Genomic DNA, 16,425 nt, shown 5'->3' with positions numbered 1-16,425 from the left:
ATGTGTAGACGGAGTACAGAAGTTTAGTAGCTCCGTTATTCAGAGTTCTAGGTTCCCCATCAGGAACATGTGTAGACGTTTAGTAGCTCCGGTTCATTTAATCAGAGTTCTAGGTTCCATCCCCATAAGGAACATGTGTAGACTGAGTACAGAAGTTTAGTAGCTCCGGTTCATTTAATCAGAGTTCTAGGTTCCCCATCAGGAACATGTGTAGACGGAGTACAGAAGTTTAGTAGCTCCGGTTCATTTAATCCGAGTTCTAGGTTCCATCCCCATAAGGAACATGTGTAGACGTTTAGTAGCTCCGGTTCATTTAATCAGAGTTCTAGGTTCCATCCCCATACGGAACACACAGCAGACTTCTAGACATCACTATGTTGTAGTTAATGTCCACATTTCACATGTTGGTGGTAACTGTAGTTCCACAGCTTACCACCAGGGGACATTGGATGGCAGGAAGTGATTTATAATGTGTAGAACACCACACAGAGGCAGAAAAGAAGGGCAGATTATTTTATTGCACATAGGCTGACAGTTTGAATATAAACTACTGTATTGGGACTGATGCTCTGTAAATAACTGGGTCAGTTGGTAGTACGTGGCACCATGCCAGGGATATGGTTTAGTTTCCTACTGGGGCCATCCATACAATGTAGAGACACACTACTGGAAGTTTGTTTTGGATAAAATACATCTAGATCCTGTTTACATTACAAATTAAATGTACCGTGGTGGTACACTCACAGATTGTTACAGATTCATTTTAAAATGTAATACTTTTCATCAATCTACACCCACAATACCCCGTAATGACAAAGCAAAAACATTTCCATAAGTATACAGCCTCAAGTGTTCTTGAGTATGACGCTACAAGCTGGTCACAGCTGTATTTGGGAAGTTCCTTTCAAGCTCTGTCAGGTTGGATGGGGAGCGTCGCTGCACAGATATTTTCAGGTCTTTCCAAAGATGTCCGATCAGGTTCAAGTCCGGGCCCTGGCCGGACCACTCAAGGACAGAGACTTGTCCCGAAGCAACTCCTGCGTTGTCTTGGCTGTGTGCTTAGGATCGTTGTCGTGTTGGAAGGTGAACCTTCACCCCCCAGTCTGAGGTCCTGTGTGCTCTGGAGCAGGTTCATCAAGGATCAGTCTGTACTTTCTGTTAATCTTTGACTCCATCCTGACTAGTCTCCCAGTCCCTGCCACTGGGAAACATCCCCACAGCATGATGCTTTACCATAGGGATGGTGTCAGGTTTCCTCCAGACATGGGACTTGGCATTCATGCCAAAGAGTTCAATCTTGGTTATCATGGTTAGAGTCCTTTAGGCAAACTGCAAACGGGCTGTCATGTGCTTTTTACTGAGGAGTGGCTTCCACCTGGTCACTCTACCATAAAGGCCTGATTGTTGGAGGGCTGCAGAGATGATTGTCCTTCTGGAAGGTTCTCCCATCTCCACAGAGGAACTCTGGAACTCTGTTAGAGTGACCATCAGGTTCTTGGTCACCTCCCTGACCAAGGCCCTTCTCCCCCGTTTGGTCGGGCGGCCAGTTCCGGGAAGAGTCTTGGTGGTTCCAAACTTCTTCCATTTCAGAATGATGGAGGCCACTGTGTTCTTGGGGAACTTCAATGCTGCAGAAATGTTTTGGTACCCTTTCCCAGATCTGAACCATGACACAATCCTGTCTCGGAGCTCTACGGACAATTCCATTGTCATGCACTGTCAACTGCGGGACCTTTATAAAGACAGGTGTGTGCCTTTCTAAATCATGTCCAATCAATTGAATTTACCACAGGTGGACTCCAATCAAGTTGTAGAAACATCTCAAGGATGATCAATGGAAACAGGATGCACCTGAGCTCAATTTCAAGGCCCATAGCAAAGTATTGCTATAAGTGATGTATTTATAAAAACCTGGTTTTGCTTTGTTCATTGTGGTGTATTGTGAAGATTGTGATGAAAAACATACATTTTAGAATAAGGCTGTAATGTAACAACATTTTGAAGAAAGTCAAGGTGTCTGAATACTTCCCAAAATGCACTGTAATACTTCAGAATATTTAGGCAAGTTAACTCCTAGTTAGCCGGCTAACCCCTTGATCCTGCTCTGTAGGATTACCCTCTTGAACTGAAGCAGCCCAGGACAATAGTAGCAGGTAGGGTGCAATCATCACAGTGTCAGAGGTACAACAACAGCACCTCTACTGTAGACAGGAACCATAGAGCCTAGTTTCAGCAGTCTGTCCAGTCCAATCATCACAGTGTCAGAGGTACAACAACAGCACCTCTACTGTAGACAGGAACCATAGAGCCTAGTTTCAGCAGTCTGTCCAGTCCAATCATCACAGTGTCAGAGGTACAACAACAGCACCTCTACTGTAGACAGGAACCATAGAGCCTAGTTTCAGCAGTCTGTCCAATCATCACAGTGTCAGAGGTACAACAACAGCACCTCTACTGTAGACAGGAACCATAGAGCCTAGTTTCAGCAGTCTGTCCAGTCCATTCCTCTCGGTCTCCTTCATTCAGAGTGTTTTAAATCGATAACATGACTTCTGAAAAGTAAGCTCACACCAAAAAAAAAGTAAGCTCACACCAAAAAGTAAGCTCACACCAAGCGGGTAGTCTCCTCCCTACTTCCCTCCTCCTGTTCTCCAGTCATCATACCCCAGAGAGATGGGTTCGGACAGTGGCGCTTCTATTCCCTCCATCCCTCAAATTGTCAATCAAGTGTCCATATGATCCTCTTCACTCCTCCTGCTTTTTAAAGCTGAAGTCACACACCAACGAGAGGTGATCGGAGGGGTAGTTGTACGACGGAAGCCTGTTGGGGCCAATCTGTTCCTCTGTAGGCATATCCAACACGGCGTCCACACTGAACGATTCTCTAGAGTACCAGATATAATCCAATGTGGTGCAACACTCTCCCGTCGGCCGGATCTTCCACGTGGTATAGGCCGGTTCCGAAAGCCCGTCCCGGCTTAACCGTTTATAGGCGGAGTCAAGGATCAACGGTGACGAGGCGAAACGATGGTAGACGTCCTCGGAAGGCACAGCGTTGAAGTCGCCGCAGACGAGGAGAGGGGTGTCTGTGCCTATGGGATCCGAAGGACCCCCCCGGTGATTGGGTGAGGGTGGTGAGGTTCCGGAGAAGGTCGGAACCCTGGGCACTACGGAGACATTCCCAGCCGCTCCGGGCTTTGAGGTGCGTCACGGCAACACACAGCCGCCGGCCTGTCACCCTGCAACGCAGCGTCGTGACGACCGCCACCTGTAGGGAAGACAAATGCATTAAACAGTTAAGGGTTTACGTTCCAGTCTGTATTTTTTAACAATCTAAACAAACAGTGGCTGTCCAGGAGGAGGGTTGACCTCTGACCTCTCTTGCCTGTTATAAAATAGGATCCTGTCGGAGTCCTTCATTCCTTGAGGTAATCGACGTGCTTGTAAATCAGAGTTTCCATCCTATTAGACGTTGTCAGACCAGTGATTTACTTCAAGGAAGGAAGGACAGTTCGACTGGCATAGTTTTACAGACCTGGTTGGTGGGTGTGAAAAGGGCACACAGCCGGACATTCACACTGTCCACCAAGTCCAACCGGGCTTCATCGTAGAACAGAGCACATCCATCCGGACCGTTGTTGCCCTCCACATCCAAACACGGAGACCAGGGCTTGGGGCAGAAGTTGCCGCGGTAACCCAGGCTGGCCAGGATTGGCTGGAAGGTGTCGTAGTAGTGGTCGACTTCCTGTAGACACAGGATGTGAGGTCGGTAGGTGAGGATCTCTTCTAGGATGAGGTATTTACGCTCCGCCCAGTTCAGGGCTTCCAGGGGACAGTTGACAAAACTGTCCATGCCTTCACCTAGAGCTGGAGGGAGAGAGAATTCATCCGTCAGTCCATCCATCCATCTCACTGTCCTCGATGCCAATTAAAATGAGCAATAATATACCATTTAATAGCCCTGAATGAGATGAAACGTTCATGACTATTTTTTGCTAAAGAAAGGCTACAATTTAAAAAAAACAACCATATTTACCTTGAGCCAGTATGTTCCACTGCATAACTCTGATGGTCCTCTGGGTGGCATCGTTGTCCACTTCCTCCCTGTCCACCTCTCCCTCAACGGGGCAGATGAAGGCTCTGAGGAGGCGAGGAGGCCTGTCCCGTAGAGCCTCCTCACACTCCCTCAGCAGCTCCAGGGGGTGCCCCCCCGGGGGAGAGTGACACCCCTGTAAGGGGGAGGGGTGCTGGGCCAGCGGGGTGGTGCTGGTGCTGACTAGGGTCTGGGCCAGGGAATTGTAGAGTCTACTGGCACCACTGCCCATTGGACAGACTGGAGAGAGACAGAGAGAGGGAGTAGGGAGATGAGTTACAACAATAACATGATCACATGATCTTTTACAGGACACTTTAAGTCCCAAACTATTTTAACCACAACTCTCAGTGATCCCCACAACATAGAACCACACAAAGGGCCAACAAGGGTAGCCCGAGGTTGATTCCACCCCAGAAATAGGTGTCAGTCTCTAGGGAGAAGTCCTGCGAACCCTGGGCCTCACTCCCCACGTGTCTGGTTCCTCACACTGTAACAGGGCCTAGTGTTGTACTGATCCATGTCTACTGAAGCTTTTCCCTACACACTGATCTTAGGTCAGTTTTCCCTCCAGCCCTTTATGGTTAAGGATTTCAGGAAGCTGATCCTAGATCTGTGCTTAAGGGTGACATTTATCCTCTCTCTCTCAATTCAGGGAGGATCTGACTAACCTTGGTCAATCAGGAGTAAGTTCAAAGGTGAGATTGGGGTTGTTGCCAGGTGAAGGGGTAAAGGTCACCTATTGACTCGTCATTTGACTTGGAACACAGAACATATTGACAACCAAGGGCCGTTTTGTTTTCGCCCCAGAAAGTTGTCTATGAAAAACACTATCTGAATAGGACATCTATGGGTGGACTATCGGAACGGTGTGTGTGTTTGCAAGGCGAATTGTGTGGTTCAGTTCATGTGTGGATACAGAAAGACTGCTTGTTAGCTGGTTCTGACTGCCACAGCTGGCTGATGTGCCTTACCTTGTCCTGGGACAACAGTAGCTCTGTGTGCTATGAGGGAGTGTGTGTGTCATCTCTGGTTTCAGACAGTCAGTGTATATGTGTGTTTCCTTCCTCCATAGTGTGTGTGTCTCCTTCCTCCATAGTGTGTGTCTCCTTCCTCCATAGTGTGTGTGTCTCCTTCCTCCATAGTGTGTGTGTCTCCTTCCTCCATAGTGTGTGTCTCCTTCCTCCATAGTGTGTGTTTCCTTCCTCCATAGTGTGTGTGTCTCCTTCCTCCATAGTGTGTGTGTCTCCTTCCTCCATAGTGTGTGTGTCTCCTTCCTCCATAGTGTGTGTCTCCTTCCTCCATAGTGTGTGTCTCCTTCCTCCATAGTGTGTGTCTCCTTCCTCCATAGTGTGTGTGTCTCCTTCCTCCATAGTGTGTGTGTCTCCTTCCTCCATAGTGTGTGTGTCTCCTTCCTCCATAGTGTGTGTGTCTCCTTCCTCCATAGTGTGTCTCCTTCCTCCATAGTGTGTGTTTCCTTCCTCCATAGTGTGTGTGTCTCCTTCCTCCATAGTGTGTGTGTCTCCTTCCTCCATAGTGTGTGTGTCTCCTTCCTCCATAGTGTGTGTCTCCTTCCTCCATAGTGTGTGTTTCCTTCCTCCATAGTGTGTGTTTCCTTCCTCCATAGTGTGTGTCTCCTTCCTCCATAGTGTGTGTCTCCTTCCTCCATAGTGTGTGTGTCTCCTTCCTCCATAGTGTGTGTCTCCTTCCTCCATAGTGTGTGTCTCCTTCCTCCATAGTGTGTGTGTCTCCTTCCTCCATAGTGTGTGTCTCCTTCCTCCATAGTGTGTGTCTCCTTCCTCCATAGTGTGTGTGTCTCCTTCCTCCATAGTGTGTGTGTCTCCTTCCTCCATAGTGTGTGTGTCTCCTTCCTCCATAGTGTGTGTGTCTCCGTCCTCCATAGTGTGTGTCTCCTTCCTCCATAGTGTGTGTGTCCTTCCTCCATAGTGTGTGTGTCTCCTTCCTCCATAGTGTGTGTTTCCTTCCTCCATAGTGTGTGTTTCCTTCCTCCATAGTGTGTGTCTCCTTCCTCCATAGTGTGTGTCTCCTTCCTCCATAGTGTGTGTCTCCTTCCTCCATAGTGTGTGTCTCCTTCCTCCATTCTTCCTCCATTCTAGGTTCCCCATCAGGAACATGTGTAGACGTTTAGTAGCTCCGGTAATCAGAGTTCTAGGTTCCCCATCAGGAACATGTGTAGACGGAGTACAGAAGTTTAGTAGCTCCGGTAATCAGAGTTCTAGGTTCCCCATCAGGAACATGTGTAGACGTTTAGTAGCTCCGGTAATCAGAGTTCTAGGTTCCCCATCAGGAACATGTGTAGACGGAGTACAGTAGCTCCGGTTCATTTAATCAGAGTTCTAGGTTCCCCATCAGGAACATGTGTAGACGTTTAGTAGCTCCGGTAATCAGAGTTCTAGGTTCCCCATCAGGAACATGTGTAGACGTTTAGTAGCTCCGGTAATCAGAGTTCTAGGTTCCCCATCAGGAACATGTGTAGACGGAGTACAGAAGTTTAGTAGCTCCGGTAATCAGAGTTCTAGGTTCCCCATCAGGAACATGTGTAGACGTTTAGTAGCTCCGGTAATCAGAGTTCTAGGTTCCCCATCAGGAACATGTGTAGACGTTTAGTAGCTCCGGTAATCAGAGTTCTAGGTTCCCCATCAGGAACATGTGTAGACGGAGTACAGTAGCTCCGGTTCATTTAATCAGAGTTCTAGGTTCCCCATCAGGAACATGTGTAGACATTTAGTAGCTCCGGTAATCAGAGTTCTAGGTTCCCCATCAGGAACATGTGTAGACGTTTAGTAGCTCCGGTAATCAGAGTTCTAGGTTCCCCATCAGGAACATGTGTAGACGGAGTACAGAAGTTTAGTAGCTCCGGTAATCAGAGTTCTAGGTTCCCCATCAGGAACATGTGTAGACGTTTAGTAGCTCCGGTAATCAGAGTTCTAGGTTCCCCATCAGGAACATGTGTAGACGTTTAGTAGCTCCGTTATTCAGAGTTCTAGGTTCCCCATCAGGAACATGTGTAGACGTTTAGTAGCTCCGTTATTCAGAGTTCTAGGTTCCCCATCAGGAACATGTGTAGACGGAGTACAGAAGTTTAGTAGCTCCGTTATTCAGAGTTCTAGGTTCCCATCCCCATCAGGAACATGTGTAGACGTTTAGTAGCTCCGTTATTCAGAGTTCTAGGTTCCCATCCCCATAAGGAACATGTGTAGACTGAGTACAGAAATTTAGTAGCTCCGTTATTCAGAGTTCTAGGTTCCCCATCAGGAATATGTGTAGACGTTTAGTAGCTCCGGTAATCAGAGTTCTAGGTTCCCCATCAGGAACATGTGTAGACGTTTAGTAGCTCCGTTATTCAGAGTTCTAGGTTCCCCATCAGGAACATGTGTAGACGGAGTACAGAAGTTTAGTAGCTCCGTTATTCAGAGTTCTAGGTTCCCCATCAGGAACATGTGTAGACGTTTAGTAGCTCCGGTTCATTTAATCAGAGTTCTAGGTTCCATCCCCATAAGGAACATGTGTAGACTGAGTACAGAAGTTTAGTAGCTCCGGTTAATTTAATCAGAGTTCTAGGTTCCCCATCAGGAACATGTGTAGACGGAGTACAGAAGTTTAGTAGCTCCGGTTCATTTAATCCGAGTTCTAGGTTCCATCCCCATAAGGAACATGTGTAGACGTTTAGTAGCTCCGGTTCATTTAATCAGAGTTCTAGGTTCCATCCCCATACGGAACACACAGCAGACTTCTAGACTTCACTATGTTGTAGTTAATGTCCACATTTCACATGTTGGTGGTAACTGTAGTTCCACAGCTTACCACCAGGGGACATTGGATGGCATTTCAACTGGTGAGGTAGGAAGTGATTTATAATGTGTAGAACACCACACAGAGGCAGAAAAGAAGGGCAGATTATTTTATTGCACATAGGCTGACAGTTTGAATATAAACTACTGTATTGGGACTGATGCTCTGTAAATAACTGGGTCAGTTGGTAGTACGTGGCACCATGCCAGGGATATGGTTTAGTTTCCTACTGGGGCCATCCATACAATGTAGAGACACACTACTGGAAGTTTGTTTTGGATAAAATACATCTAGATCCTGTTTACATTACAAATTAAATGTACCGTGGTGGTACACTCACAGATTGTTACAGATTCATTTTAAAATGTAATACTTTTCATCAATCTACACCCACAATACCCCGTAATGACAAAGCAAAAACATTTCCATAAGTATACAGCCTCAAGTGTTCTTGAGTATGACGCTACAAGCTGGTCACAGCTGTATTTGGGAAGTTCCTTTCAAGCTCTGTCAGGTTGGATGGGGAGCGTCGCTGCACAGATATTTTCAGGTCTTTCCAAAGATGTCCGATCAGGTTCAAGTCCGGGCCCTGGCCGGACCACTCAAGGACAGAGACTTGTCCCGAAGCAACTCCTGCGTTGTCTTGGCTGTGTGCTTAGGATCGTTGTCGTGTTGGAAGGTGAACCTTCACCCCCCAGTCTGAGGTCCTGTGTGCTCTGGAGCAGGTTCATCAAGGATCAGTCTGTACTTTCTGTTAATCTTTGACTCCATCCTGACTAGTCTCCCAGTCCCTGCCACTGGGAAACATCCCCACAGCATGATGCTGCCACCACCATGCTTTACCATAGGGATGGTGTCAGGTTTCCTCCAGACATGGGACTTGGCATTCATGCCAAAGAGTTCAATCTTGGTTATCATGGTTAGAGTCCTTTAGGCAAACTGCAAACGGGCTGTCATGTGCTTTTTACTGAGGAGTGGCTTCCACCTGGTCACTCTACCATAAAGGCCTGATTGTTGGAGGGCTGCAGAGATGATTGTCCTTCTGGAAGGTTCTCCCATCTCCACAGAGGAACTCTGGAACTCTGTTAGAGTGACCATCAGGTTCTTGGTCACCTCCCTGACCAAGGCCCTTCTCCCCCGTTTGGTCGGGCGGCCAGTTCCGGGAAGAGTCTTGGTGGTTCCAAACTTCTTCCATTTCAGAATGATGGAGGCCACTGTGTTCTTGGGGAACTTCAATGCTGCAGAAATGTTTTGGTACCCTTTCCCAGATCTGAACCATGACACAATCCTGTCTCGGAGCTCTACGGACAATTCCATTGTCATGCACTGTCAACTGCGGGACCTTTATAAAGACAGGTGTGTGCCTTTCTAAATCATGTCCAATCAATTGAATTTACCACAGGTGGACTCCAATCAAGTTGTAGAAACATCTCAAGGATGATCAATGGAAACAGGATGCACCTGAGCTCAATTTCAAGGCCCATAGCAAAGTATTGCTATAAGTGATGTATTTATAAAAACCTGGTTTTGCTTTGTTCATTGTGGTGTATTGTGAAGATTGTGATGAAAAACATACATTTTAGAATAAGGCTGTAATGTAACAACATTTTGAAGAAAGTCAAGGTGTCTGAATACTTCCCAAAATGCACTGTAATACTTCAGAATATTTAGGCAAGTTAACTCCTAGTTAGCCGGCTAACCCCTTGATCCTGCTCTGTAGGATTACCCTCTTGAACTGAAGCAGCCCAGGACAATAGTAGCAGGTAGGGTGCAATCATCACAGTGTCAGAGGTACAACAACAGCACCTCTACTGTAGACAGGAACCATAGAGCCTAGTTTCAGCAGTCTGTCCAGTCCAATCATCACAGTGTCAGAGGTACAACAACAGCACCTCTACTGTAGACAGGAACCATAGAGCCTAGTTTCAGCAGTCTGTCCAGTCCAATCATCACAGTGTCAGAGGTACAACAACAGCACCTCTACTGTAGACAGGAACCATAGAGCCTAGTTTCAGCAGTCTGTCCAATCATCACAGTGTCAGAGGTACAACAACAGCACCTCTACTGTAGACAGGAACCATAGAGCCTAGTTTCAGCAGTCTGTCCAGTCCATTCCTCTCGGTCTCCTTCATTCAGAGTGTTTTAAATCGATAACATGACTTCTGAAAAGTAAGCTCACACCAAAAAAAAAGTAAGCTCACACCAAAAAGTAAGCTCACACCAAGCGGGTAGTCTCCTCCCTACTTCCCTCCTCCTGTTCTCCAGTCATCATACCCCAGAGAGATGGGTTCGGACAGTGGCGCTTCTATTCCCTCCATCCCTCAAATTGTCAATCAAGTGTCCATATGATCCTCTTCACTCCTCCTGCTTTTTAAAGCTGAAGTCACACACCAACGAGAGGTGATCGGAGGGGTAGTTGTACGACGGAAGCCTGTTGGGGCCAATCTGTTCCTCTGTAGGCATATCCAACACGGCGTCCACACTGAACGATTCTCTAGAGTACCAGATATAATCCAATGTGGTGCAACACTCTCCCGTCGGCCGGATCTTCCACGTGGTATAGGCCGGTTCCGAAAGCCCGTCCCGGCTTAACCGTTTATAGGCGGAGTCAAGGATCAACGGTGACGAGGCGAAACGATGGTAGACGTCCTCGGAAGGCACAGCGTTGAAGTCGCCGCAGACGAGGAGAGGGGTGTCTGTGCCTATGGGATCCGAAGGACCCCCCGGTGATTGGGTGAGGGTGGTGAGGTTCCGGAGAAGGTCGGAACCCTGGGCACTACGGAGACATTCCCAGCCGCTCCGGGCTTTGAGGTGCGTCACGGCAACACACAGCCGCCGGCCTGTCACCCTGCAACGCAGCGTCGTGACGACCGCCACCTGTAGGGAAGACAAATGCATTAAACAGTTAAGGGTTTACGTTCCAGTCTGTATTTTTTAACAATCTAAACAAACAGTGGCTGTCCAGGAGGAGGGTTGACCTCTGACCTCTCTTGCCTGTTATAAAATAGGATCCTGTCGGAGTCCTTCATTCCTTGAGGTAATCGACGTGCTTGTAAATCAGAGTTTCCATCCTATTAGACGTTGTCAGACCAGTGATTTACTTCAAGGAAGGAAGGACAGTTCGACTGGCATAGTTTTACAGACCTGGTTGGTGGGTGTGAAAAGGGCACACAGCCGGACATTCACACTGTCCACCAAGTCCAACCGGGCTTCATCGTAGAACAGAGCACATCCATCCGGACCGTTGTTGCCCTCCACATCCAAACACGGAGACCAGGGCTTGGGGCAGAAGTTGCCGCGGTAACCCAGGCTGGCCAGGATTGGCTGGAAGGTGTCGTAGTAGTGGTCGACTTCCTGTAGACACAGGATGTGAGGTCGGTAGGTGAGGATCTCTTCTAGGATGAGGTATTTACGCTCCGCCCAGTTCAGGGCTTCCAGGGGACAGTTGACAAAACTGTCCATGCCTTCACCTAGAGCTGGAGGGAGAGAGAATTCATCCGTCAGTCCATCCATCCATCTCACTGTCCTCGATGCCAATTAAAATGAGCAATAATATACCATTTAATAGCCCTGAATGAGATGAAACGTTCATGACTATTTTTTGCTAAAGAAAGGCTACAATTTAAAAAAAACAACCATATTTACCTTGAGCCAGTATGTTCCACTGCATAACTCTGATGGTCCTCTGGGTGGCATCGTTGTCCACTTCCTCCCTGTCCACCTCTCCCTCCCCGGGGCAGATGAAGGCTCTGAGGAGGCGAGGAGGCCTGTCCCGTAGAGCCTCCTCACACTCCCTCAGCAGCTCCAGGGGGTGCCCCCCCGGGGGAGAGTGACACCCCTGTAAGGGGGAGGGGTGCTGGGCCAGCGGGGTGGTGCTGGTGCTGACTAGGGTCTGGGCCAGGGAATTGTAGAGTCTACTGGCACCACTGCCCATTGGACAGACTGGAGAGAGACAGAGAGAGGGAGTAGGGAGATGAGTTACAACAATAACATGATCACATGATCTTTTACAGGACACTTTAAGTCCCAAACTATTTTAACCACAACTCTCAGTGATCCCCACAACATAGAACCACACAAAGGGCCAACAAGGGTAGCCCGAGGTTGATTCCACCCCAGAAATAGGTGTCAGTCTCTAGGGAGAAGTCCTGCGAACCCTGGGCCTCACTCCCCACGTGTCTGGTTCCTCACACTGTAACAGGGCCTAGTGTTGTACTGATCCATGTCTACTGAAGCTTTTCCCTACACACTGATCTTAGGTCAGTTTTCCCTCCAGCCCTTTATGGTTAAGGATTTCAGGAAGCTGATCCTAGATCTGTGCTTAAGGGTGACATTTATCCTCTCTCTCTCAATTCAGGGAGGATCTGACTAACCTTGGTCAATCAGGAGTAAGTTCAAAGGTGAGATTGGGGTTGTTGCCAGGTGAAGGGGTAAAGGTCACCTATTGACTCGTCATTTGACTTGGAACACAGAACATATTGACAACCAAGGGCCGTTTTGTTTTCGCCCCAGAAAGTTGTCTATGAAAAACACTATCTGAATAGGACATCTATGGGTGGACTATCGGAACGGTGTGTGTGTTTGCAAGGCGAATTGTGTGGTTCAGTTCATGTGTGGATACAGAAAGACTGCTTGTTAGCTGGTTCTGACTGCCACAGCTGGCTGATGTGCCTTACCTTGTCCTGGGACAACAGTAGCTCTGTGTGCTATGAGGGAGTGTGTGTGTCATCTCTGGTTTCAGACAGTCAGTGTATATGTGTGTTTCCTTCCTCCATAGTGTGTGTGTCTCCTTCCTCCATAGTGTGTGTCTCCTTCCTCCATAGTGTGTGTGTCTCCTTCCTCCATAGTGTGTGTGTCTCCTTCCTCCATAGTGTGTGTGTCTCCTTCCTCCATAGTGTGTGTCTCCTTCCTCCATAGTGTGTGTTTCCTTCCTCCATAGTGTGTGTGTCTCCTTCCTCCATAGTGTGTGTGTCTCCTTCCTCCATAGTGTGTGTGTCTCCTTCCTCCATAGTGTGTGTCTCCTTCCTCCATAGTGTGTGTCTCCTTCCTCCATAGTGTGTGTCTCCTTCCTCCATAGTGTGTGTGTCTCCTTCCTCCATAGTGTGTGTGTCTCCTTCCTCCATAGTGTGTGTGTCTCCTTCCTCCATAGTGTGTGTGTCTCCTTCCTCCATAGTGTGTCTCCTTCCTCCATAGTGTGTGTTTCCTTCCTCCATAGTGTGTGTGTCTCCTTCCTCCATAGTGTGTGTGTCTCCTTCCTCCATAGTGTGTGTGTCTCCTTCCTCCATAGTGTGTGTCTCCTTCCTCCATAGTGTGTGTTTCCTTCCTCCATAGTGTGTGTTTCCTTCCTCCATAGTGTGTGTCTCCTTCCTCCATAGTGTGTGTCTCCTTCCTCCATAGTGTGTGTGTCTCCTTCCTCCATAGTGTGTGTCTCCTTCCTCCATAGTGTGTGTCTCCTTCCTCCATAGTGTGTGTGTCTCCTTCCTCCATAGTGTGTGTCTCCTTCCTCCATAGTGTGTGTCTCCTTCCTCCATAGTGTGTGTGTCTCCTTCCTCCATAGTGTGTGTGTCTCCTTCCTCCATAGTGTGTGTGTCTCCTTCCTCCATAGTGTGTGTGTCTCCTTCCTCCATAGTGTGTCTCCTTCCTCCATAGTGTGTGTTTCCTTCCTCCATAGTGTGTGTGTCTCTTTCCTCCATAGTGTGTGTTTCCTTCCTCCATAGTGTGTGTTTCCTTCCTCCATAGTGTGTGTCTCCTTCCTCCATAGTGTGTGTCTCCTTCCTCCATAGTGTGTGTCTCCTTCCTCCATAGTGTGTGTCTCCTTCCTCCATTCTTCCTCCATTCTAGGTTCCCCATCAGGAACATGTGTAGACGTTTAGTAGCTCCGGTAATCAGAGTTCTAGGTTCCCCATCAGGAACATGTGTAGACGGAGTACAGAAGTTTAGTAGCTCCGGTAATCAGAGTTCTAGGTTCCCCATCAGGAACATGTGTAGACGTTTAGTAGCTCCGGTAATCAGAGTTCTAGGTTCCCCATCAGGAACATGTGTAGACGGAGTACAGTAGCTCCGGTTCATTTAATCAGAGTTCTAGGTTCCCCATCAGGAACATGTGTAGACGTTTAGTAGCTCCGGTAATCAGAGTTCTAGGTTCCCCATCAGGAACATGTGTAGACGTTTAGTAGCTCCGGTAATCAGAGTTCTAGGTTCCCCATCAGGAACATGTGTAGACGGAGTACAGAAGTTTAGTAGCTCCGGTAATCAGAGTTCTAGGTTCCCCATCAGGAACATGTGTAGACGTTTAGTAGCTCCGGTAATCAGAGTTCTAGGTTCCCCATCAGGAACATGTGTAGACGTTTAGTAGCTCCGGTAATCAGAGTTCTAGGTTCCCCATCAGGAACATGTGTAGACGGAGTACAGTAGCTCCGGTTCATTTAATCAGAGTTCTAGGTTCCCCATCAGGAACATGTGTAGACATTTAGTAGCTCCGGTAATCAGAGTTCTAGGTTCCCCATCAGGAACATGTGTAGACGTTTAGTAGCTCCGGTAATCAGAGTTCTAGGTTCCCCATCAGGAACATGTGTAGACGGAGTACAGAAGTTTAGTAGCTCCGGTAATCAGAGTTCTAGGTTCCCCATCAGGAACATGTGTAGACGTTTAGTAGCTCCGGTAATCAGAGTTCTAGGTTCCCCATCAGGAACATGTGTAGACGTTTAGTAGCTCCGTTATTCAGAGTTCTAGGTTCCCCATCAGGAACATGTGTAGACGTTTAGTAGCTCCGTTATTCAGAGTTCTAGGTTCCCCATCAGGAACATGTGTAGACGGAGTACAGAAGTTTAGTAGCTCCGTTATTCAGAGTTCTAGGTTCCCATCCCCATCAGGAACATGTGTAGACGTTTAGTAGCTCCGTTATTCAGAGTTCTAGGTTCCCATCCCCATAAGGAACATGTGTAGACTGAGTACAGAAATTTAGTAGCTCCGTTATTCAGAGTTCTAGGTTCCCCATCAGGAATATGTGTAGACGTTTAGTAGCTCCGGTAATCAGAGTTCTAGGTTCCCCATCAGGAACATGTGTAGACGTTTAGTAGCTCCGTTATTCAGAGTTCTAGGTTCCCCATCAGGAACATGTGTAGACGGAGTACAGAAGTTTAGTAGCTCCGTTATTCAGAGTTCTAGGTTCCCCATCAGGAACATGTGTAGACGTTTAGTAGCTCCGGTTCATTTAATCAGAGTTCTAGGTTCCATCCCCATAAGGAACATGTGTAGACTGAGTACAGAAGTTTAGTAGCTCCGGTTCATTTAATCAGAGTTCTAGGTTCCCCATCAGGAACATGTGTAGACGGAGTACAGAAGTTTAGTAGCTCCGGTTCATTTAATCCGAGTTCTAGGTTCCATCCCCATAAGGAACATGTGTAGACGTTTAGTAGCTCCGGTTCATTTAATCAGAGTTCTAGGTTCCATCCCCATACGGAACACACAGCAGACTTCTAGACTTCACTATGTTGTAGTTAATGTCCACATTTCACATGTTGGTGGTAACTGTAGTTCCACAGCTTACCACCAGGGGACATTGGATGGCATTTCAACTGGTGAGGTAGGAAGTGATTTATAATGTGTAGAACACCACACAGAGGCAGAAAAGAAGGGCAGATTATTTTATTGCACATAGGCTGACAGTTTGAATATAAACTACTGTATTGGGACTGATGCTCTGTAAATAACTGGGTCAGTTGGTAGTACGTGGCACCATGCCAGGGATATGGTTTAGTTTCCTACTGGGGCCATCCATACAATGTAGAGACACACTACTGGAAGTTTGTTTTGGATAAAATACATCTAGATCCTGTTTACATTACAAATTAAATGTACCGTGGTGGTACACTCACAGATTGTTACAGATTCATTTTAAAATGTAATACTTTTCATCAATCTACACCCACAATACCCCGTAATGACAAAGCAAAAACATTTCCATAAGTATACAGCCTCAAGTGTTCTTGAGTATGACGCTACAAGCTGGTCACAGCTGTATTTGGGAAGTTCCTTTCAAGCTCTGTCAGGTTGGATGGGGAGCGTCGCTGCACAGATATTTTCAGGTCTTTCCAAAGATGTCCGATCAGGTTCAAGTCCGGGCCCTGGCCGGACCACTCAAGGACAGAGACTTGTCCCGAAGCAACTCCTGCGTTGTCTTGGCTGTGTGCTTAGGATCGTTGTCGTGTTGGAAGGTGAACCTTCACCCCCCAGTCTGAGGTCCTGTGTGCTCTGGAGCAGGTTCATCAAGGATCAGTCTGTACTTTCTGTTAATCTTTGACTCCATCCTGACTAGTCTCCCAGTCCCTGCCACTGGGAAACATCCCCACAGCATGATGCTGCCACCACCATGCTTTACCATAGGGATGGTGTCAGGTTTCCTCCAGACATGGGACTTGGCATTCATGCCAAAGAGTTCAATCTTGGTTATCATGGTTAGAGTCCTTTAGGCAAACTGCAAACGGGCTGTCATGTGCTTTTTACTGAGGAGTGGCTTC

General features: G+C 47.5%; 2 protein-coding genes across 2 annotated transcripts; both read right to left on the bottom strand.

Annotated features, from left to right (window-relative positions):
• Positions 1 to 2,706: 2,706 nt before the first annotated feature.
• Positions 2,707 to 4,331, bottom strand: LOC139419728 (nocturnin-like). The gene is given in 4 exon segments (XM_071169717.1): positions 2,707 to 3,120; positions 3,122 to 3,268; positions 3,536 to 3,867; positions 4,037 to 4,331. Coding segments are annotated over 4 exon segments (1,143 nt in total). The 5' UTR covers positions 4,326 to 4,331; the 3' UTR covers positions 2,707 to 2,745.
• Positions 4,332 to 10,215: 5,884 nt separating this feature from the next.
• LOC139419726 (nocturnin-like) lies at positions 10,216 to 11,849 on the bottom strand. The gene is made up of 3 exons (XM_071169716.1): positions 11,552 to 11,849; positions 11,051 to 11,382; positions 10,216 to 10,783 (listed from the first exon to the last, which is right to left on the bottom strand). Exons 1-3 carry the CDS (start codon positions 11,838 to 11,840, stop codon positions 10,262 to 10,264), a joined length of 1,143 nt encoding a protein of 380 aa, XP_071025817.1. The 5' UTR covers positions 11,841 to 11,849; the 3' UTR covers positions 10,216 to 10,261.
• Positions 11,850 to 16,425: the final 4,576 nt, after the last annotated feature.

The sequence above is a fragment of the Oncorhynchus clarkii genome, chromosome 10 (assembly GCF_045791955.1).
Source record: "Oncorhynchus clarkii lewisi isolate Uvic-CL-2024 chromosome 10, UVic_Ocla_1.0, whole genome shotgun sequence".
Classification (NCBI taxonomy): Eukaryota; Metazoa; Chordata; class Actinopteri; order Salmoniformes; family Salmonidae; genus Oncorhynchus; species Oncorhynchus clarkii.
This window is presented reverse-complemented; position numbering and strand designations above follow the sequence as displayed.